The sequence below is a fragment of the Ptychodera flava genome (genome assembly GCF_041260155.1).
Source record: "Ptychodera flava strain L36383 chromosome 3 unlocalized genomic scaffold, AS_Pfla_20210202 Scaffold_27__1_contigs__length_13241970_pilon, whole genome shotgun sequence".
Classification (NCBI taxonomy): domain Eukaryota; kingdom Metazoa; phylum Hemichordata; class Enteropneusta; family Ptychoderidae; genus Ptychodera; species Ptychodera flava.
Window position 1 is genome coordinate 12,052,894 of NW_027248281.1, and position 25,375 is coordinate 12,078,268.

At 37.4% G+C, this 25,375-nt stretch overlaps 1 protein-coding gene across 1 annotated transcript; it reads right to left on the minus strand.

Annotated features, from left to right (window-relative positions):
- Positions 1–1,659: 1,659 nt before the first annotated feature.
- On the minus strand, positions 1,660–23,896 carry LOC139126320 (uncharacterized). The gene is made up of 5 exons (XM_070692394.1): positions 23,707–23,896; positions 3,985–4,308; positions 3,115–3,147; positions 2,544–2,668; positions 1,660–1,946 (listed from the first exon to the last, which is right to left on the minus strand). The coding sequence occupies exons 1-5, from the start codon at positions 23,747–23,749 to the stop codon at positions 1,821–1,823; spliced, it is 651 nt and encodes a 216-aa protein (XP_070548495.1). The 5' UTR covers positions 23,750–23,896; the 3' UTR covers positions 1,660–1,820.
- Between the last annotated feature and the right edge of the window lie 1,479 nt (positions 23,897–25,375).

Below are 25,375 nucleotides of genomic sequence, written 5' to 3' on the forward strand. Positions count from 1 at the left end.
TTCTACCTATCAATTGTCAGTTTGTGGACTGACCATTGTTTTATTTGTTGTAGATATACTACAGATCCGTCCCATCTACATAGAGGGACGGTGGATATACAAAGTCAACGAGAACTACCCGGCTGGCAATAGTCTAATACCAAGTTGGCGAAGAAATGGGGCGCGGAAGAGAACCAGCAAACTGGGAAATTGTATTACTTTGCGGGACTATGTCGAGGTCAGAGGGGGGGTTGTAGTCAGAACATACGGCAGCGTAGATGTGGAGTAGAAAAGATTCGGATAGTTGTCGTAGGGGAAGGCAAAGTATGGCATCGTATAAGAAGAATGTTTTTTTTAATGACGCATTTTTTATTGACGGAATGTTCCGTCAATAAAAAATACGTCATTGAGAAAATCAGTCTTCTCATACGCTGCTGCTACAACATGTTCCCTTATTAGGCCTAATCGGCTATGTAGTTTTGTGAAATAAGAATGCAACCAGAGGCACTGAAAAATGTAAACCCATTAACTTTTAAGACTTACACAGCATCTACAAACGTATAACTCAAAGACAATGTGATGATATGTGGGAGGGGGCAGCCAATCCTGAATGGGCAACCAGTGTACATGTACAGAGTTCAAACGGCAAAGCATAAACTCCGGGCAGCGATTTTCCGTAATTATTTGGGTGTCAAAGTTTACATTTTTTGCCAACACTAAAAGCCACATATTCTACCGGATGATCATACGTGGCGGAAAATGAATCAGCGTTAAATTTCAATATAAGCACACTACATAATCGGTCACACGACCTGGCGACTGGTCGTGGAGAGAAATGTCGGAGCGGTCTCGAAGAAAATTGTCGGGGATCAAGCATCTTAAATAGACAACCTCGCAACCGAAAATACAAAAAAGGTTAAACCAGAAGTCACGATCTTGCGAGCTGTCGTGAGAAAATGCTAGAAAGACTTCAACTTACACTTAAAGGTCACGACCTCGCGACAGGTCTTTGAGGCAAAACACAGAAATCCTGAAAGCTACGATCTAGTGACCTTGCAACTGGAAGCGAAGATATAGCAAAACGAAAAACATTATGGCCACCAAAATAATAGATGTGTGGCGAGAAAGCAGAAAATTATAGAATATATCTAGATAGACGGAAAGAATGAAGAGAGAAAAATTTGAAAATTTTTCATCACATGTATTGAGTTTCTGAATATTTTTTTTCACACACTGATGCTAATACAGTGCTCTTCAAAAGAATGAAGGGTCCAGAAAGATAAGAGTTGGTCAGATGTAAGCAAATGTGAGAACATAAGTTATTATAAAAAATTTAAGACAAAAGTAACATTACAGCCTATATGTATCAGCTAACCTTGGCAACATTTTGATGTGGAAACAATCGATATTAGAAGTAGAAACTGTACGTTAAAGAGGAGCGGATAAACATTAAGTATTTGTCAACTATGCTGTAAAGAAATAGAGGATGAATATCACTTTTTATTTTTATATATGGGAATATTTGAGGGAAAGCTACTAAGTAATTTTTTACAGATTTTCCAAATTAAAACTCTGTATTTATTACACTTTCAAAGTTGTTGTCCCCTCTTGATTCATTTTTACATGGCTGTTAACATTCGTCTGCTGACAGTGTATTTCTGGAAGTATCGCTGTAATCGAGTTGTTCGCAGTTGACTTTATTGTTCTCTCATTAATATGCAAAAATAAACAGTTGTCCGTATTTTTACATTACACTTTTGAAAATTACGTATGCAAGAATGACGAGGAAAATGCAAAATATTTCGTTCAAAACTCCACGAAATTAATCTCTCATTGCTTCACTAAACTGTGTAACCTTTCCGACCACCTTTATTCCTAGCTTTCCGTCCACCTTTCGGTTCGTTCGTTGTGACAGACTTGTATATCTGATCACTGACAGTTTTTCCTCTGCTATTTTTCTTTAGGCGCTGGGAATGAAAACGAAATATAGAATCGATAAACGAATATACAGACATTTAAAATTATCAAAAACTAGAAACTAGGATGCGAGGCAGAAAGACATAAACACAGACGAACAATCGCGATATCGGCTATATCTTCTGTGACTCTGACAGAAAAAGCAGCGAATAGTGACAAGAACATCGCTTCCATTTATACGATTCTTATTGAACGAATGGGTTATCATTTGATCAAGTGATCTCGCAAATTAAGGTTTAACTATCGTCACTATCTAATTATACACCATATCCACCCACCCACCCGCTAACCCATCCATCAGTCCGCCCGCCCATCCATCCATCAAGCCCATCCATCCATCCATCCATCCATCCATCCACCCATCCATCCATCCATCCCCCCCCTCTCTCTCTCTCTCTCTCTCTCTCTCTCTCTCTCTCTCTCTCTCTCTCTCTCTATCTATCTATCTATCTATCTATCTATCTATCTATCTATCTTAAGCGTTATATACTGCCTAAAGGTTAAAACCAAATCATACATATTACCATACAACTTTGAACTATCCACGCTAACCAACTTCTCTGTTGACATTGTAGGTACTAACTTACCTTTCTCCTGCGGATCAAAACTACCAGTAGCACGACAATGATAATAATCAAGACACCACCAACGATTGCGGCGACGATATAGATGGTATGTCTTGACAATGAATCTCCCGTCTGCTTCTCCATTCCTTGAATCAACGAGGAAATGGAACAGGTAGTATTGTTAAAACTCCATTCCGTACAAGATAGCCGATCAAATTCTACATTTTCAAGTCGTAAACGGAACGAGGCTGAGCAATGTAGCATTTTTTGTTAGAGTGGAACACAAGCTGATCCTTATACATTAGCCGTAGAGGTAGAGTGAGGAAACAATTTCCAGGTCAGAGAAAGACACCTTTAATTTTACTTGTTGAAAACTTTTATTTAATACTCAATATTTTTTAATCATATGACTTTGTATTTTAATATTTGTGCTGTTGTAAACATATATCCTCTGTGTTCTGGTAACGCTTGTTTACAATTTCATAAAGCAAATTTAGACTGTAACAATGATTTCTCATTCATGTCGTATTATGGAAGGTATTACCGAGAAAGTTGGCTTAATCCACGGTTATAAATCGAAATCTCTACCTACCATTTGTCGTATTTCCGACTGCAGATGGTTGACCTATGTATAAAAAGATAAAAATAATTATAATCACGGATTTATTTAGGCCCTCGCTTACGACTTTGGCCGTTGAGTCTCTTATAATTTTGACAAATAAAGTATTCACCATGATAATATTTTCAGTGGCGAATTTCCTATCAGCTTTATTTTTCATAAGCGTCAACGATTAAATTGCACATGAACAGTGTCTCATATTAGTACTGTTGATCTGATTTACATCAACACTACCGACCTTTGTGTTGCAATAACTTGGCAGAGCGCTGTTACATTTTATTGCACCGTAAATGCTTCACAAAACACTAGTTCATCAAAACACCAATAAAAAACGATACGCTCTGTAGGCGTAGGTATCCCAAAATCAACATGTTCTCAAAATACAGCTATTTCATGTATTTGCTTTGATCTAAAGACATATCACTTGAGTCGAAACCGTCGGAAATACTATCTGTGCTCCACCGCTAATTAACGTGTTGTTATGCTTCAGGAAGGGAAGTGAATAACATGAGGTGATTTTGTGTCTTGGAACAGTTCAGTTTGAGAACTAAGTTTATTTCCCGTTCTACAGTAATAACAGAGGATTGTTCCGTTGTCAAATGAACTAAGCTTTATTGGAGCAGTTGCTATTGTGGGCGCTCTTAAGTGCATTTGCACAAGAAACGGAACCTTTTTTATGTGCACTATTTTCTGTGTTCGTTTCACATAAACTAGTGACACGATCCCCAAGGGTCTGTAGATAAACCTGTACTATGTTTTATATTGATACGTTACGGACTCTTTCTGATTACATGTGACAGGAAAACACGCTTTTCAAAATGATTAAAATTCAACAATACTCACTTGTGTTGACTAGTAGTTCAACTGTATATTGCAAAATTTGTTGCTTCTCGCCATCGATTTCAGCCGTGCATGTGTAATTACCCTCATCCGATGATTTGATGTTATCAATCTTCATGGTCTTCATCTCTTCATCGATGGAGTATCTGTCTCCCATGACGTAATGACCAACGCCAGATTCAAACTTTTTGGCGATAAAGATGGCATCATTCTTTTCCCACTTTACTGTCAACAATTTACCATCGATCGGCTTATTCAAGTTATTGAGACAGGGTAACTGTACTGAGCGTCCTTCGTTGACAAGAAAGCTTTCATATCCCTGGACAACTGAAGAGAGTGCATGGCTTAATTTTAGAAATCTTTTCAACATTTACAAAACAGCGATAAGACATAATAAAATAAGTGCATACAGGGAATAAAATCACGATTACTCGTAGTTCCTAGTTTCGAACTGTAATTCAGTTATCAGTCAATTTTATCCATTAGAATGTGTAATGCCACAATATTATAATATGCATTTAAATCAATACAAATTGAAACATTTGTATAGTCACACTGTCTGCGACACGAATATTTGTTACAAGAGGTGGCTTTTAGCTTACACGTGTAGGTAATCTTTACACCCTTGCAGGCAGAAGGGCGGAATGGTTACGCTGTAAACACCACAGAGAACGCTGAAAAGAACTTCACGTCTGTAGTATTTTAAATATGTAATTGGATGTATTCTGCTTTGAGTTCTTGCACGAGCCTGCGAGCATGCGCAGTACAGTTCAATAAAAAAAACCCAGTTCCTAGCCCGGGAACATTCAGTTTATCAGAGCATCGTGTCTGTCTAGTAGTTCTTGGATGAACCAATCTTTAGTAATATATCCCAATATATTACATTGGCGACGAGGATTGGCCCTTTCGGATCTCTTCAAGTATGCTGCGACGGAAGTACCCGGCGGACTATACTATTATTTTTTAGGGGTGGCCGACTGTTTTGAGGGGCTGAATACATTGGCGTGCTTATTGGGTTTCTTTGTAGGACGGACAAAACGACGATAACGCTTTCGGTCGCCGATAAACGCCACAATTCCCCACATGAATCTACATGGCAACAAGTATAAGCGTTGCATAAACGTACAACGTACGGTCTGCCTCAAGTTGCATAAACATACAAACGTTCAACCCAAATCAGCTACGTAAAGTCCTAACTTCCCAAGTTCAATCCTGGTTTTTAGTTCTATTTCCAGTTTTCAGTTCTTGTTCTACTTTTCAGTTCTTGAGCGAACATGGCGCTATAAATCGGCGAAAAAACTATACAAGCTCAGGTAATTAAGGTAGAACGCACCTCGGGGACAGAAATTCGGGCCTTCAAATTTTATCAATTTTCTTCTGACCTACCACTTGTGGGGGCTCATTTTGAAGCTCTTGGCAAAAGAAAAGTTTTCACCGTCTTAGTTTTTTGAAAATCGAAAATTTTATTTTTCCCCATAAAAGTGGGGTGTCAAAACTTGTCCCAGAATCTGTAACATGCCGACAGTTTTTGTATATATTCCCGACAAAGACATAATGTTAGTGGGTAATGTATTCAGCCCCTCACAACAGTTGGCCACCCCTAAAAAATAATGGTACAGTCCATCAGGTACTTCTGTGGCAGCATACTTGAAGAGATCCGGACTTTCTACGTGTAGTGAGTATACACGAGGAAATTCCAGGACGTTACACTAGATTTTTCGTTGGAGAAAGACTTGGTAAATTTTCCCAACGACGGCACGAGTGGGCAGCAACTGGTTACATTGCGTAGAAATGGCGGGAGCGACTGGTCTCATTGGTAAACTCGGCGAATTTTTGCCAGAGAGAGAGACGTTTAGTCCGTATGTCGAACGGATGGAAATGTTTTTTGTTGCCAATGGTATCGTGGAAAAGCCAGGTGAGGGTCACGATGACAATAATGAGACTGTTAGAGATAGAAAACGAGCAATCTTCCTAACAGAAATCGGACCGGAAGTGTATTCCACGTTAAAGAATTTACTGTCGCCGTCAAAGCCAAAAGACAAATCACTTGATGAAATTGTGCGAGCTCTTGAGACCCATTATAACCCAGCACCACTGGAGATAGCTGAGAGTTTTCATTTTGGTACACGCAACCAGAGAGAGGGTGAGTCGATAAGCGACTATATTGTTGCCTTGAAAAAACTTTCGCTGCATTGCAACTATGGCGATTTTCTGAACCGAGCACTGAGAGACAGATTCGTCTGTGGGTTAATCGATGAGAGGATTCAAAACAAGCTGTTGAACACAGTTGACCTTACGTTTACCCGTGCTTGCCAAATTGCAACGGCGATGGCATCTTCGCTTGCCAAGGTCTCCGCTCCGGGCAGCTGGATGCTTCCTGAAATCAGACCTTGGCTGATAGACCCCCTAAATCGTGTTTGTTAAAGCGCCACCACACGACTGTATGTGACCAGTAAATAGCCAATCAGATAACCGGTTACTACGAATGTAGTAGTATAGGTCTTTTCCCACTTTTTTCTCAGTGTTACATTTACAAGTATTCGTGGTCGCTGTTTACATTTCATGCTACTGAAATCTACTGCTGAAATCACCGATGTGTTCAAAACGTCAAAACAAAGGCCCAGCCGCCAGCGCGTCGTACCGCAAGATATTTCCAGCTGTCGCTCAACTTGTAAGGTGAAAACATCAACCCGCCAAACTCAAAAGATCGCGGCGCAAAATAGAAAAGTTCTACCCGCCGAAGTAAATCTGTTAAACCACTCCTCCAATTTTGACCTCAAAATTTCATGATAAAGCCATTACTTTGACGTTGTTCAGACATTGTGGTCCTGTCAACTGGCGCGGCCGGCAGCTATTCTGTTGTTCATATCTTTGGAAAATCGTAAACACTGTGAGACGATGAACAGGATTAACCAGAACAGAACATCGACACGCCGCGGGAGAAACAACTAGAAGCATGGCTCGAAAACATGGACTAGGACTTTGTGAAATATGCTAGAACTGGAAATCAAAGAACCGGATTTTGTTTGGGTGTTGTTCAAAAAAAATTGACCTATTCATCACAGCAAGCAATATACTCATCGGTGAATTTTTCATTGACTACAAGCGTCAGCAAGCAATATAAGCTTACTCATCGGTGAATTTTTCATAGACTACAAGCGTCATTTTTTTCAAAGTCATCTTCTGCACTATCGTTATATTTATTCGTCGATTTTTTTTCTTTGGGAGATATCTAACGCTTCACACGATACAAAGCGTTGCCATACATTTCGTAACCCACGATCACTGAAACGGAACTTTTCGCCACTTCTCTGCATGACGAGATAATCGCCCGTAACTTTATCCCCACTCAAATCCTGTATTAAACTCGGGCAAGATTGCCTTCCCACTCCTAAATCTCCGTTTGAGCCATTTGGGTGTCACAGGACGAAGGTAAACCAGAGAATTGGTTCAAGTCGGTGAATTTTCAAAAAATAAAATGATTTGTAAAAGTTCCTCGTGTAAAATTTGGTAGCGATCGAACGCGTTTTTATTTAGTCTGTGCAGCTATAGCAGTATAGTGAGTTAGTTTGTGCCGGGTAAAACTCCCCTGTATCGCCTTCACCCCACTCAACGCGTTCACATAATCCTACTCACACATTTCACATGAAAACAGAACACAAATCATTGCATTCCAGACGTTCACACAACTCACATGCTCACAATCACGCACTTGAACCAAGTCTAGTAAACCAGTAAGTAAATCGAGAGAAAAGCTGTGCACAAACAGTGCGGTGGTCGGCGTTTGGAAGGTAGGCGTGGTTTTCTCTTTGAGTGTAACGCGTGCTCTGATTGGTCCGCCTGATTTTCTAATTCCATCAAACTCCTTAACGCAAAATAGTGGGGGTATCCCGCACGGCGTGGTTAGTGGAAGACTCCTGTCTGGCTAACAAGCCGTGCGAGCGGACGATGCGGCGATGGAGATGGCAGAAAGGAAAACTAGGGTATTTCGTCCTGCCAGCAGTAATGTACGTGGCAACCCAGACAAAGACAGCGGTACCGTCAGCAAGCTGGAAACTTCAAGGGTCAATAACTCTAAGACTAATGAACAAATAGTGTGTTATAGATGCGGAGGCAATCATGCTCCACATACATGTAAATTTAAAACGTCCAAGTGTTATAGTCCATGAGCCAGATAGGTTATTGGTACCATTTGGGTGGGCAAATTCCCCCATACATTTTCTGAAAGCCCAAAATCTGAACTTTCTGAAAATCTTTGGTGGACAGGTCGCAGAAGTAGCTTTCTGTCTCAAAAGTCGTTGTCATGGCAACAATACTTACAATCTTAAAAGCTAAGAATTTTAGATAAAACTGATTTTCTAGGGAACGGTAAAAGATATTTACGTGATTTCAAGACAGACACTGGTACCTCACATCATGGCCTTTCAATTGACCTTGAACATTCTGGGTCAAGGTCAATAGGTCATGCTCATAAAATCTCAGAATTTCGATAAAATAGAGCATTTTTCATAAATACTTTTCTGCTACATTAACATAAAATATGATAGAAATGTAAAAACTTGTTCAGACATAGCCACAGATATGTGCTCTTTGAAAATTAGTATGTTATGTATCAGGGATGTTGTTGGTAGTGAGTAATTACCAAGGCAACCATCAGTGTGTTTTCAGTTATACATGTACTCTATGAGCCAGGCCCCAATTGTGGTCAATTGGTACTATTGGGGGCAAGCAGAGGGCAATCTAACACTTTATATATTTTTGAAAGTTGAAACTCTGAATTTTCTGAAAAGTTTTGGCAGCTTAATAATGGGTGAAAACCGTTGCCATAGAAACAAACATCTGAATTATTTAGAAAGTACAATTGTATACAAAAGTGAATATCCTGCTTTATGAAAATGTTCATACCAAAATTGATAACATAAATAGGATATGTTACACATTCTAACTTTCACTAAAGATGTGACCTTAAAGTCAAGGTCAGGCGTACACGACCAAATGAGGTCAAAGTTCAAAACATGGAAAGTTTACATTTCAGGTGCCTATGCACAGAAATAGCGTCTCTTTTGTTGTGCACTTTTTGACATTTTCAAGCAAGGTGCACTCTTGTCAGCAAAGATGCACTCTTGTCTTTGATAAACGATACATGTGGCTTCTACCGGTATTAAATTTGACCACATTGTCTGATGCTCTTTTCAAACCAAGGTCAAGGTCAATGAAAGAACAAGGTTAAACATAGAATAAAATGGTGATTTCTATGGTGTTACGTATATGTTTTTACACGGAAAGAGTATTTTATGGTACCAGTTTGTATTAAACATCATAATTATCAATGATAAGCAATATCAACAAGCTTATATTTAGCTAACAGCCTACAGCTATTAGCTATAGCTATACGTATTGGCCAATAATGTATATCTTCAGAATTTTCATACTACTGTAAACAAACATGTGTCATTTTAATGTTTTTTCGAACGTTTACGTAAATGCAAAATCAATAGTGACATGACATCTGAACTTTAACATGACAATTTGAACAACGTACTGAGCCCCAGTACTTATACCTTTATATGTGTGGCCTGCACCTGATCTAACAAAGAAATAGACCAGTCAGAAATAAGTTTTTAATGCTGCTGGACATCAGCCGTAAATATATCAACGATAGATAACAAAATGAAATGTGTCTGATAGAGCAAATAATAAAACTACTATTTTGAACTGCTTGATCAAAAGTAAATAGCACTAAATAAAACAAACATATTAATGTTCTTCGTTAACTTACAAATTACAAATGACCAACGACCAATGTTATGTTGACTTTCTATGATCCTCTACGCTTTCCCTGGCATGGGTTTTATCAAAATACAGTACCAGTAATTCTTACGTACATTATTCAACCACCATTATAATATGCTTGGCTGGAATCCGGCAATCTGATTGGCTAGAGCCGGGGTTTATATTCTCAACAAGAAGACCTGCGCGTCGCGTAACATTTTTGAGCTCGCGCAAATTTCGAACGCCAACTTGAGAGTTCAACGCGCCGTAATGTCAGATTGTTTTTGATCGTTAAATTAAGGCTAGTGCAGCTTGACGAACCAAAATATGAAGAGTTTCTGAAAGCAGCGGAGTCTGTGTAACAACACCACAATTTTTTAAAAGTTTTAAATTTATGACCGTTTTTTTTAAAAGAAAACATTCTTCAAGTTCGATGTCTAATCGCGATATCGATGCGTTGCGTAACCGTAGTTTATGAATGCAACTGTGCACGCGCGCGCGTTCTGAAACATTCTTTTTTAGAGTTTGTATAAGGCTAGGCGCTCCTCAACTGTCGTTCCAACTTCGGCCCTAAATAACGAAATTATCAACTTGTTTTTAACTTCAACATCTTATAATGAGGTTATAAACGGTGCGCTCGGGTATTTGGTTGCGGATATAAGACCTCTGGGGTGAAAATTAGCATATTTGGGTAAAATAATCACCTCGCTTCGCTCGGTGATTATTTCCCGCCAAATATGCTAATTTTCACCCCAGAGGTCTTATATCCGCAACCAAATACCCTCGCTTGCCGTTTATAACCTCTAACTAACACACTATAAAGCATTTCATAAGAAAGTAGTAATATCTAGGTAACAATCTTTTACATTGATCCTCATTATTATTTTCTTCTCCATCATCATCATCATCATCATCATCATCATCATCATCATCATCATCATAACAGCTGTTAACCTAGCTGTTCTTCAAACTCAACAATATTTCCATATGTGAGGAGATTATATATACCGGAGTATACCTTATTCCGTTTACCAGACATTGACATGGCGTAAATTTGCACTATTTTGAACATTTACATGCCTCAAACTCCAACAACTCTGGTATGCCCCTTATCGATTTTATTGACAAACAACGGTCTTCAATAACCCAAACATGCCCTTCATAAAAATTTAGTATATATAGATGAAAAGCAAGGCTTCCTTTCCAGACAGCAGTCTGATAGTTTGCACGCAAAGCATGCATGTAAAGGCAACCCTCACAAGGTGGTAGTATATGACGTACTGATTTATGTAAAAAAGGTGAAAATTGCCCAAAATCACATTTTTTCATGCCACATCACCTTAAAGAGGTCATCAGACGTCTAAACGGTATTCTGGTGCTGTTAGGTAACAGCAGCAGAATACCGTATAGGCGTCGGCGTACCCTACATCTGATTTTAATCAGATTCATCAGACAACCCGTTGCTGCCCCAGTTGCGCCAGTGGTTTTCGGATTTCCTATAATTACATGTATAGGGCTCCTCGGGTACTTAACGCGGATTACTAAAAATGGACGCTTCTCATAAAAATCGACGCCGAACAAGTAAGATAATGGAATGCTTCTGAAAATGTATCAAGAGAAAATTATCAAATTTAAGCGATCTAGATCTGCGTGTGTATGCTACTCAGCTGTAGAAAGTCTTAATTTTGAAATTGGCGAAGGTTTAGACATTTAATATCTAATTTTACGGAACCAGCAGACAATGTAACTAGGGCTGTAACCTCCACAAATGTAATAATCTCCACAAATGTAATATCAACCACAATTGTAATAAAATCAACCACAAATGTAATAAAATAGTCAACCATTAATGTAACAACCCGCAACCACAAATGTAATAAACAAATTAACCATAAATGTAATAAAACTCACCCATAAATGTAATAAACTTGAACTTGCATATGTGATCGTTTGTTTATCAATGCCCTGAGTAAATAATAACATTAATAAGACTAGTGTAATGTTATTGCATACTTTCCTGAAACTAGGTTTCCTTTCCGAAACACAGAATAGAATACTTTGAGAACGCTATCAGAAAACGGCGAGGTACTGATCAAACCATTAGATAATGGAAGTGGAACAGCAGTTCTAGACACTGATAATTACATAATAAGGAAGCGTCAAAATAACTCGTCAACCAGTGATACCACACAAAGTTTATGACAGATGACTCAGAACAAATAACAGAGAAATATAAAACCTTATAACAGAAACTTAGGCCAAAGTAATTAAATTCTTTGTTTTGCGTCCCAACCCGCTTAGGTTTTTAAGGTTTTCATAAAAAACACACACAGTGTATTTGAATAGGAAATTTTAGGACATGGCCGCTTAGCTTTTCTGAACTAAAATTTTGTTACAATTTTTCATTTGCTGCAATCAAATTACATTGTGTTAATTTTCTTGTGTGTGTTTTTCAGCCGCTTAGACGCGTACCTTTTCCCATTTAGAGTGGACGCAAAACAAAGAATTTACTTACTTTGGCCTTACGAGACAAAACATGTTGACGAGAACATATATTTCAATCTAGTAAAAAACAATACGAACACTACCTTGAACACAGTAGAACAAAATTAAACATCCTGGCATCCCTAGTTAAGGAACAAACTTCAAGTGGGACAACATAGGAATACAGACAATCTATCGATTATTCCACATAATTTATTCACTGAAGACGAATTTGAGGCAATTGATTAAGAAAGTACGGCAATTTTCGAAAAAACGGCGTTAAAGGATCGTAGTGTTATACAGTCTTCCCCACTCTGGAGTAGAGACTGCACTGACGTTCAGATTACAGCTGTGTCTAGCCATGGCCAATCAGTTCTGTACACAAAACAGGGAAATGTAAAATACTCTTTCAAATATGCAAAACACACTAAACGCAAACAATTAAGAAATGAATAATGTGTGGAGTTGCTTTCCTTATTACATAGATCAATATTTAAGGGCTAATTCCTCAATTGCAACGACAAAATAGATTTATTACATTTATGGTTGATACGTATTACATTTATGGGTGTTTTTTTTATTACATTTATGGTTACCATTTATTACATTTGTGGTTGGTGTTTTTATTACATTTATGGTTGATTTTTGTTACATTTATGGGCGATATTACATTTATGGGTGCATTTTATTACAATTGTGGTTGATATTACATTTGTGGAGATTATTACATTTGTGGAGGTTACAAGGGCAGCCTGTTGCTGACTGCATATCAACGCATTATATCATCGATATCAAGACATCAACTGTCAACCAAACGCTTGAACAAACTAACTGCGCATCGACGTAATGTTTATCAGATATTTATCAAATTTCCGGTAACGTTGTATTAGATTTGTCGCTTTGGGTCAATTTGATGGGGCAGCTAGCTGGCAGAGTACGCATACCCATTCCGGACAAGTGGTACCAAAAGTATTTCGTGGTTCAAGATTACCCCATTGCTTTTGTCATTTTTAGCTACTATAGACTATAGTCTATAGAAGCTATTGGGATGGGTATCCGTCCGGCGTCCGTCGTCAGTCTGTATGTATGTATGTATGTATGTATGTATGTATGTCCGTTTGTGAGGCGTCCGTCCACTCAAATATCTTGAGAACCGCAGTACTTACTGATTTGATATTTGTTGTGTAGATGAAAAATATGATTTTGAGAAACTATTTTTTTTAATTTTTTGATATTGTTGAAAATAGGCAAATTAATGCCAAAAAAGGTGTTTTTGGTAAAAAATCTTCTTCTTCATAACCGCTGGTCAGACAGCTTTGTTATTTGGTATACAGGTCCCTAGGGATAACCCAACTTAGATTTGTTCAAATTGTGATGAAATATGCAAATGTGTATTTTTAAGGAATTTTTTTGTCATTTTTGGTCAAAATTGACTTACATTGTATGTAATTCTTGTACTGTATAAACCCTATCAATTCACCCAGAAAAAAATAATTAATAAGATTTTAAATAATTGAATTAATTAGGAAATCATCAAAGCCAAAATAATTTTAGTGTGGAATTATCAGAAAGTTCAACTTTTTTTGACAGTTCATAGTGAAATGCTTACCATCTTGGAGGATTAAAACATGTAAAGGCAACTTTCCTGAATCCCAACTTTGATATTCTGAACCACCATTTATGTTATCTAAAAGAAATTGCTCATAATAGTTTGTCATGATAGGGTGGTCAAATAAATAGAGATAGAGAAAGTTCTAATTTCCATTTATGGTTGACTTGGTAAGGATAAAATAAGATTACTTTTTGAGGAAAAAATAGAGTGGTCAATTAAAAGAGTGGTCAAAGTGATAGGGTTTTTATGGTAAAGCTTGGCTGTAAGATTCCTCATGTGCTATTTATAGCAATTATGCAATCTGTGTAAACAGTGCAATGAAAGTGTAACATGATTCCTTATAATGCTTTTGATGACCTTGAACTTCTTAAGTTTCAAACATTTGTCTCTTCAGTGTGCTTTCTCTGAGTACGAACAGTCTCAACTTATTCAACAGAACTTACTTACAATGTTAATTTGAAAGTTAAAATGTGCTTGGTTAATAGGATGAAAATACTGATGAAGGTAACCAGCTCAAGATTCTTTATAAGCTGACAGACATGCTGTTTTTTATGACTTAATCTTGATTGAAGCAAGTCTTGTTTACTTTAATTAGAATGTAATTAACTCTGGTTTATTTGCTATTATAGACTAATATAGTCTGATGAAATATGCAAATCTGTATTTTTACGGAATTTTTTTCCATTTTTGGTCAGGCCATCCTGAAATGAGCTATCAAAGATATCCACCTTCTTCATCAATACATGTGTCACAAAAGGTTAAGACAGCAGAGCTCTGTCAACTGTTGAGTTGCTTGTTTTTTCAAAACCGCTGGTCAGACAGCTTTAATATTTGGTTTACATGTCCCTAGGATGACCTTAGTGAGATAATTTCATACAGTCAGGAAATACTTAATTTTGTATCCATGTCTATAGTAGCTTCAGGGACTTTGGCCCTATGTTTTGATGTATCCCTTGGACCTGGTAAATTTTTTAGTTACCTTGAATGATAATGATTATTGGACCTGTTTCAATGTCTGTTGTTTAATAAATTAAATAAACTTTCAGAACCACTTGCATGGCTTCATCTCCTAACGGAAGCCTGAGTGGTAAATGGACAGGCTACACAATTTTTTCTGTTACCTAAAATGTGGCCAGATGTCACGCCCTGCTGTCAAAAGTCAGTGGAAAACTCTGAACAATAATAGTTCTGTTATTCAGATTCTGGAAAAAAATCCTAGCGTTAGTAATGTGCCCAAAAATAAAGACAGCTAGGGTGTTTTTTTTACTATTGTCCTGGGACATATACTATTTTGAGATGAGAAATAATGCCTGTCCATACATTTTAAAGAACGAAAAAAGAAAACTTCCGTGTACTTTTTAAAAGAAAACTTGGCCAGATGTCACGCCCTGCTGTCAAAAGTCAGTGGAAAACTCTGAACAATAATAGTTCTGTTATTCAGATTCTGGAAAAAAATCCTAGCGTTAGTAATGTGCCCAAAAATAAAGACAGCTAGGGTGTTTTTTTTACTATTGTCCTGGGACATATACTATTTTGAGATGAGAAATTATGCCTGTCCATACATTTTAAAGAACGAAAAAAGAAAACTTCCGTGTACTTTTTAAAAGAAAACTTGGCCAGATGTCACGCCCTGCTGTCAAAAGTCAGTGGAAAACTCTGAACAATAATAGTTCTGTTATTCAGATTCTGGAAAAAAATCCTAGCGTTAGTAATGTGCCCAAAAATAAAGACAGCTAGGGTGTTTTTTTTACTATTGTCCTGGGACATATACTATTTTGAGATGAGAAATTATGCCTGTCCATACATTTTAAAGAACGAAAAAAGAAAACTTCCGTGTACTTTTTAAAAGAAAACTTGGCCAGATGTCACGCCCTGCTGTCAAAAGTCAGTGGAAAACTCTGAACAATAATAGTTCTGTTATTCAGATTCTGGAAAAAAATCCTAGCGTTAGTAATGTGCCCAAAAATAAAGACAGCTAGGGTGTTTTTTTTACTATTGTCCTGGGACATATACTATTTTGAGATGAGAAATTATGCCTGTCCATACATTTTAAAGAACGAAAAAAGAAAACTTCCGTGTACTTTTTAAAAGAAAACTTGGCAGAAACGTAAAACGACATATATAGCGAAGGAAGGAAATATTTTCTTCTTGGGCGAATCTTCGTCGGAACATGTTCGACAGGTTTGGAAATGTCGTGAATGGCTCCAGCGGAATCAGATTCACTGACAGCTGAACGATAACGACCTAACGTCGTGTGGACGGCAATGAACGACTCTGGACATTTACGACCATACAATCGAATTCCATTTTCCAAATATTATGTTGCACGGTATCGGCTCTTTCCTTGACCAATTTTCTTTCCTTGATCAATTTTCATTTATGTGGGGAAAAATTACTGAACTCTACAAGTATCTCCATCACAGCGCTGTATCTGAACTGAACTCCATCTTGTCACTTGTTTACGCCCCTGGTTGTCCTTCAGTCTTACAAGATGTGTTCATATTAACCATTATATCGAATATTTGTCGAATATTATAACAACGAAGCATAAGCTATGACCAATTTTCCAGCTGCCGTCGCCAATCACGACAAGGCAATGTTTGTAAAGGTATGCCAGCTATCAAACACAAGCTCAGACTGTGCATTCTGTAAAATCAAGGGTTTTTGTAGCAGACCCCGGCAAGCCTATGTGAGCCTGAGCTGGCCTGGGGCAAGCCTGTGGCCTGCCCGAGGCTTGCCTTTTGTTGCGTTAGTTATGTCGAGTACTGTATAGCAGATGCGGTGGCAGTGTGCTTCTGCTGCTACAATACCCCTAGACGTTATAGCCATCATCTTTTCTACAGCATTTTCCCAAAGACTTATGTTTGGCCTCAAGTCTACTGCTTGATGTAGGGGTTCTCGTGTTTATCCCCTTTATTACATATTTTGTTCTTTCACAAATTATATATCTTTTTCTGATAGACTCCAGTATTTACATTTGTAGCATCCCTTTGTGACACCCTAGACTCAGATTGCAGTTAATAATAGATTGAACTGAATTTTCGGCACATTCAAGTCTACTAAGTGTTTTCTTGTGGGAACACTTTTTCTCCGCGGTCTAGATTATACAATATGTAAAACAGTTTCAAATTTGCGAATTTTGTTTGCTTTGAACAAACTTTTCCAAATGTTGAGTTCCCCGAGCTTATTAAGAAGTGAGCCATAGCACCTTAAATGATACGTGGACGTAATATTTGCACATTTTTCGCCCGCTTGTTTTGATTAACATCCTCTGAATCCATTACGTTAGATTTAACAAACTTTTTCACAAACTCAATCGAGACAATGATATTGCGTGAAAAAAGAAATGCCACTTAATCTTTTTTACTTTATTGAAATATATATTAAATTAAAAATTATTTAGGAGGTGACTAATTGTATTTTAATCACAAAAGGTTAAGTGAATTTCCATGTCTGAAAAAATAAGTGAGTATATGACCACAAAACCAATAGGACGTACAACAAATGAATCACTCCCTTTGAGTACTAGTGAAGTTTAATTTCAAGATGTTTGATTTTATTACTTACACAACTCACTTTTTCAGTTTTATAAGAAATATCGCATGAAGCTGAATTATTTTATATGTTGATCATTTCTTTGTTACTTAATTACTCGGATATTATATGCGCATGATATGTGTATTGTGCATGCCTAGACAAAATTCAAAACTTTCAACAAAAGGCGAATAGATAGATTCAAAAAAGGCGAACTGAAGTTGCAATTCTACTTGCTGTAGCAACATGTGTAACATTGAAACAGACAGTCATTAAATCAGCGCAACTAACTGGACCAGATATTCACGACACAGCGATCATTTTTCAGGAATTAAGGTGGTTACGCAGTTTTTACCTCCGCTGTCAGTGACGTGGAGCATATCAGATAGATGGATTGTCCGTCGTCATCCGTCATCTATCAACAATTGTTTTATTCTCTGAAACTGCTGGTCTTATTGCTTTCAATACTGGTATGCAACTCATTTGGCTGAGTTCAGTTAGATTTGTTCAAATCATGGTGAAATTTACATATTTGTATTTTGGGGCATTTCTTCCTTTTTATCAACTTTGAAATGTGTTATGTGGGTTCCTAGGGACAACCTGAGTGAGGTTTATTCAAGTTGAGAAGAAAAGTTCCATACTTGAAATTTTTGGGCCTTTTTTCGTTTTTGTTTAAAAAACACAATTTTCTCACAATTATCTTTAAAGGTTCCCAGGTATTACTTCAGTTTCTTCAAATTTTGCTAATACTTGTATATTTATGGTAGAGATGAAAAACAAGAGCCCATTATTATATAATTATATAATTATTATAATAGTAATATATGCATTTGCAAGGATGTCCTTGTTCAGAGTTCCTAAAATCAACATAAGCAGATGTATCAGTATTACAAAGTTTATTTACAAACAAAACCTGACCTTTTTTATTTTTAAGCAATACATAACAGCAGAAGTCTTTCGGCTGCTAGGCCTCTTGTTAAAGCTTTTCCCATGTGACCTAAGCTCCGCCCCAATGGAAAATAACAACCAAAAGCATTTATCTGGAGATACAGGGTAGCTCAACATGAAATCCGGAAAAAGTTATAGTATATCGGTATCTCTTGAGATCAGACTACTTGTCTACTCGTTGACAAGCTTATAATCATCTCTCACTGACTACGTTGGTCCGACACAGATACTCATTTTTGATAAGTGAACATGCTACTTCAAACATGAAAACAAAAACATAAAACCTTGCCAAATTTTGTTTTTAAACAATCAAACACACTTACTTGCCTTTTAACCTCTTTTACTGTCGATATGACTTTAGTTGACATTGCTGTGTACTTAGCACACAAAAGTTATGATTTTATAACCATTAATATACATGCAAAGGTATGTCCAATGTCGCTCTATTACTGTATCTGAAAATGCATTGATGGTTTCTATGGTGATTGCCGCCCTGTCAACAAGGTATATGATAAAAAAAACACTAGTATTTTAAAGAGATCGCGTTAGCTCTTATAGCTGACTAAGTTCTCATGTTTGTACTTTTTGGTTTGGTAAAAATGTTGCAAAACTATTTGCAAAAAAATCCCACCTTAAACAATTTCTAAGTTGCTGAAGGCAATGCCTATTGACCTTGACCTACAAATCTAAAGGTCATGGGGTCAATTAAGAAGCAATGCGAACTATTGATATGCATCCTTAAATCAATCAAATATCTTTTGTCGTGTATTTGATAATCTATTTTACATAGTATGCTTATTTTAATGCTTTTGAATGCTAATTCCATGACAACAATATTTACACTGAAAGCGTATTCAGCAAACTGTCCGATGAAGATTTTCTCAAAATTCAGATTTTCAGGTTTAAAAGGCTGCTTTGTTCCAAACTCGAGTCAAATGGAAGCAAATTGACAAAATTTGGGGTCTGGCTCATAGGCTACATGTATAACTAAAAACACACATATGGTTGCCTTGGTAATTACTCACTAACGACATCATCCCTGATACAAAAAATACTAATTTCAAATAGCACACATCTGAGGCTATTGTTGAGCAAGCTTTTGAGTTCCTATTATATGTTATGTAAACGTAGCAGAAAAATATTCGTGAAAAATGCTTGATTTTACAGAAATTCTGAGATGTTATGGGCATGACCTATTGACCTTGACCCAGAATGTTCAAGGTCATGGGGTCAACTGAAAGGCCATAACGTGAGGTACCTGTATGTGTCATGAAATCATGTAAATATCTTTTGCTGTTCACTAAATAGTCAGTTTTGTGTAGTATTCTTAACTTTGAAGATTTTTAGTATCGTTGCTATGACAACAACTTTTGAGACATAAAGCTACTTCTGAGACATGTCCACCAAAGATTTTCAGAAAGTTCAGATTTCGGGCTTTCAGAAAATGTATGGGGGAATTTGCCCACCCAAATGGTACCAATCGACCAATTTTGGGGGTCTGGCTCATGGACTATTACAAATGTGAGAAAATTGGTCACACTGCATCTGTGTGTCGTAGCCGTGCAAATACAAATGGGAAATATGTAAAATCCCACATACATGAGAAAAGCAAACCAAAAGGGAAAGTACAAAATTGTATGGGTAACAGTGATGATGAGAACAATGCTGGTTTATATTCATTGTACTCTATGAACACAGGTAAACCTACAAGAGAGAAAGGTTATACTGTGGAAGTGTGTGTAAATAAGATACCATGTCTAATGCAGATAGATACAGCTGCTGATTTCTCGATCATGAGCAAAAATGTGTACAATGAGAAATTTAGACATGTGCCTCTTTCAGCCTCAAGGGTGGAACTGAAAACTTATACGGGCGAAATGCTCGACATTGTTGGTGAGATGAGCTGTAATATGGCGTACCAGGGTCAAAAGATGACATTGCCCATGATAGTAGCAAATCATGACAATAAACCTACACTTTTGGGTAGAAATTGGTTACAAAAAGTCAAGTTAAATTGGGGTAAAATTTTCAGTGTTACTGCAAGAAATACTATGACTTACACCAACCAAAATGCAAAAGAACAACTTGACGAGCTTTTGGCCAAACATAAATCATTGTTTGATGATAGTTATGAAGGCATGAAGGGGTTTGAAGCGCACATTACCATTCGTGATGATGCCAAACCAGTTTTCATCAAGCCACGTCGAGTTCCATATGCACTCAAAGATCAAGTTGAAAAAGAGTTAGACAAACTTGAGAGACATGGTGTAATTGTCAAAACAGAGAGATCTGAGTGGGCCAGTCCGATTGTGGTTGTCCCAAAAGCAGACAAGTCTGTGACAATATGTGGAGACTACAAAGTAACTATTAACCAAGCTGTCGAGGATGAGCAATATCCACTTCCAACTGCACAAGACTTGTATACTGAATTTACTGGTTCTAAAGTTTTTACAAAACTTGATATGTCTCATGCGTATGCACAGTTAAGTGTTGATAAAGAAAGTCAAGAGTATTTGACTATAAATACTCATAAAGGATTGTATAAATATACAAAATTGCCTTATGGTGTTAAGTCTGTGCCAAAATTGTTTCAGGCCAAAATGGATCAAATTTTGCAGGGTATTCCCAAGTGTGTTTGTAAACAGGATGATATACTGATTGGTGGAAGTAACTGGAAAGAAAATCTAAATATCCTTGATCAGGTTCTAGAGAGGTTACATCATCATAACATTCATCTCAAGCTTGATAAATACAAATTTCTGCAATCAGAGGTTGTATACCTTTGACTTAGGATAAATGCTGAGGGGCTCCATCCTGTCGATGAAAAGGTTGATGCCATCAAAAAGGCACCAGTTCCAAGCAATGTTCAGGAACTAAGGTCTTTCCTTGGTATGGTTCAGTATTATCATTCGTTTCTGCCAGGATTGGCTACTATATTAGCACCACTTCATGAGTTGTTAAAAAAAGGTGTTCAGTGGAAATGGACACCAGAATGCCAAAGAGCATACAATGCTTGTAAGACTGCTCTTACCAGTGATGCATTGTTAGTACATTATGATACAAAGCATGAGCTTAGACTAGCATGCGATGCTAGTAGCTATGGCATAGGAGCTGTCATTAGCCATGTCATGGATAACGGTCAAGAGAGACCGATTGCGTATGCGTCCCGTACGTTAAACAAAAGTGAGAAAAATTATGCACAAATTGAACGTGAGGCATTGTCGATTGTGTTTGGAGTGAGAAAGTTTCACCAATTCTTATATGGTCGAAAATTTACATTAATTACTGATCACAAGCTATTGTTGGCACTACTATTTCCAAAATCTACCATTCCAACATTGGCAGCAGCTCGTATGCAAAGATGGGCATTAATATTGTCTGCATATGATTATGAGATACAATATAGAAAGTCGGAAGATCATTCTAATTGTGATGCACTCTCAAGGTTACCACATGAGAATTCTGATCTAGCAAGTGAGAGCAAGATATACCATATAAATGTTGTAGATGAAAATTTCCCAATAACAGCTACTGATATAGTGAAAGCTACCAGTACAGACCCAGTTCTGAGTAGAGTGTATCAGTTTGTACAGACCGGATGGTCAGCCAGCGGTATTGAGGAAAGTCTCAAGCCATATCATACACGTAGATTTGAGTTGTCTATTAAGCAAGGCTGCATTTTATGGGGAAGCAGAGTTATAATTCCTTCGGTTTTCAGACAGAAAATGTTGAAGGAATTGCACTGGGAGCATCCAGGTGTGTGTGGTACCAAAGCTGTAGCACGTACTTGTGTATGGTGGCCCAACATGGATAAGCAAATAGAGGAAATGGTAAATGAATGCACTGTTTGTCAGAGTGTGAGAAATTCCCCATCTAGTGCTCCTTTAATACCATAGAAGTGGCCAACACGACCATTTCAGCGTGTACATATTGATTTTTGTCAGAAGGGTACAGATTTCTTTCTAATACTAGTTGATAGTCATTCAAAGTGGATTGAGGTAAAGCATATGACCTCCACTATGAGTCAACGTACAATTGATGAATTACGCCTGATTTTTGCTGACCATGGTTTGCCTGAGGAAGTCGTTTCTGACAACGGCCCACAATTTACTTCCGCTAAGTTTCAGAGGTTCATGGAGTTAAATGGTATTAAACATACTTTGGTTCCTCCTTACCATCCTCAGTCAAATGGTGCAGCTGAAAGATCAGTGAAAACGGTCAAAAATGCATTGCTCAAACAGGTTTTTCAAGGTATCAAGTGTATGTCTATAAAACACAGATGTTGAGATATCGTACAACACCACATAGTGTTACGGGTGTATCACCAGCTGAGTTAATGATGAAAAGACAATTGCAAACAAGGTTGAGTTTGGTAAAGCCAGATCTTGCCAAATTTGTCGAACATAAACAAGAGAAACAGAAATTCTATCATGATAAGTCCACAAAAGATAGGGTTTTTGAGTTGTATGATAGAGTAAGAGTACGTAACAAAAGACCAAATTCCTATTTGGAAAAGTGGATTCCTGGTACTATTGTAAAAGTATGTGGTCCAAGGAGTTACATTGTGCAAATTTGCCATTCAAAGAGATATGTTCATATTGATCATTTGATCAAAGCACATGATGATGTGTCAGATGTTGTTGAACCTGAAATTGTAATACCTGAGTTCATTGACCAAGACGTAACACAAACAAAGACAAGTGTTACTTGTTCAGGTGCTGATAAATCAAAGCAGACAGAAAGCATTATTCAGAGTTACAAACCAGATCAAGTCAGTCCAAGTGTTGTAAAGTCACCATTTTAATGTGTACCTGTTAGGAGATCTCAAAGGGTGAGAAAGCCCGTCATCAGACTTGATCTGTGAGGTTTTGTATTACAATACTGAAAAGCCAAATGTTTGAGGGGAAAGCAGTGTAGTATTTTGAATATGTAATTGGATGTATTCTGCTTTGAGTTCTTGCACGAGCCTGCGAGCATGCGCAGTACAGTTCAATAAAAAAAAACAGTTCCTAGCCCGGGAACATTCAGTTCACCAGAGCATCGTGTCTGTCTAGTAGTTCTTGGATGAACCAATCTTTAGTAATATATCCCAATATAATACAACGTCAAATCTTAAGATACTATGTTAGCTGCTGTACTTCTGAAGTGTACCACCGACTTCGAACAGAAAAAAATGGCGGCCCTTGTCACTGTTGTTGTTTCGTGTTGCAGACACCTACTAGAGATTTTTATGCAATGACTTATTATTCATGACAGCTCTGTTGAATGTCTACTTAGTCTATACCGAGGTAAGTAAACTCGATTTAAACAGGAAACTGGCACAGGTTGTTGTTGGGGATGTCAAAAACTTGAAACATGGATTTTATTGTACTTACCGATTAGTTCGACGGAAATTAGGTAAAGCGTTAACTTCAACATTATAGCAAGGTTCAAGTGTCAACTGAAGGTCTTCGACGTTACGTGTGTACTTATCAATGTTGTCGTACTAGGATACGATCATACATTGGGTTATTTTGAGTTTTACGTGCCACCAATGACCATAAAAAGCCTGGTATTTGTTTATTACCAAAAAGGTTATAGGTGAAGCTTGAGTTTAGACTATCGAAACAGCTGTATGCAAGCGAAACCTAGTGATCCCTAGAACTCACGTGACGATGGACATAGTGGATCCAAAATACACCAACTTAGTTATTTCCTTGTCATTTTAATCTAACACAGCAACATTTTATCATTATTTTAATACTTTTATTTATTTAAATGACAACATCACATCACATTTCATTTTATTTTTATTTTCCTTCCTATGACATGTCGAGTACTGTAAACGTACATATACTGATCAAACGGTCATGTTGAGAACCTAGCATACATAATTTGGTTTCCAAGGTATGCATGTATAGTAGCATACATCATATACCATTTATAATTTGTTATTGTGCAATTGGCAAGTGTTAATAAATAACAGAGCAGTGACACTCTGTATTCGTCGAAGTTTGCTTGTCAAAAACATTTTATTTGTTTTGGGGATACATAGCATGACTGGAAGGATGTTTGTTCCTGCTTTTTGAAGGCGATATCAGGTGATTTATCCAGTCAGCCGTCCAAGTTCTATGTCGACAGGCCGGTACATTTTGTAAGTAACAATTCGTAAGCATAACATCATGAAACAAACCGTTGACAGGACCCAATACGGTCAGCAGGTTGGCACCCAAAACCTAATAATTTACTACCGGGGGTGACTACGTCATGATCAGCATTTCCCATGTGGCATTTGAAGTACTGGTTCTATTTGTAGTCCGGTTGGAAATAAGAATTTTCAAATTACATGATCACCCTAACAAACACTTATATCAATATCTCTAATTGTTTTCAGTATGAGGCGAAGTTAAGAACTTGTACTCACAGCTAACTTACAACTATTTTCAGTATTAGATAGAGAAGCTGCCACAGTGAACTGCAATAAAACTGCTTACACTAATTAGTTTCAGCTGTAGCCGTGGCCACTTTTGGTGTTGAACAAGGCTACTTGATACAGACAAAAAGTCTGTTGGTAAAAAGGCAAAACGATAGAAAACTTATAATATGTGAATTGACGGAATTCCCGAGACAAGATGAAGACTTTGTCGACATCTGAAGAAGCTTCTATCCGAAAAATTCATCATGGGGACTCTTTGATTGACAACGCCCATTAAGCTTCTAGTAAGAAAAATTGGACTGGCGGAAACCCGCGACATATGATCGCCAGATTTTCTCTTTTGGGCTCAAAGGAAACTGGAAGATGCTCTCAAAGATACATAACTATTTTTGACTGCAGATCTTTGCCACAGACGGACTAAAACCTCAAAAATACCTTCGGATAGTGATGGGAAGTACGTACAAAGAAAATAAGAGCATTAATTTCATAAATGGTCAAGTCTTCATGAAAATAAGATGCCCCAAACAAAGTGCCGGACTGTAATCAGAAAGAGGCTCTTCCTGAACATTTTTGTGACTTGTTTGAATGAATCAAAATGTGTGTTCGCATTATTTTTTCGCCAGTCGAGT

What these genes read in the sequence shown, in the direction of transcription:
- LOC139126320 (XM_070692394.1), bottom strand. Translation starts at nt 23,749, where the DNA reads ATGTTGAAGTTAACGCTTTACCTAATTTCCGTCGAACTAATCG. An exon ending in AGTCGGAAATACGACAAATG is followed by an intron (nt 2,669 to 3,114) that starts GTAGGTAGAGAT and finishes CGTTGATTCAAG; the next exon opens with GAATGGAGAAGCAGACGGGA. An exon ending in TTTTGATCCGCAGGAGAAAG is followed by an intron (nt 1,947 to 2,543) that starts GTAAGTTAGTAC and finishes TTTCATTCCCAG; the next exon opens with CGCCTAAAGAAAAATAGCAG.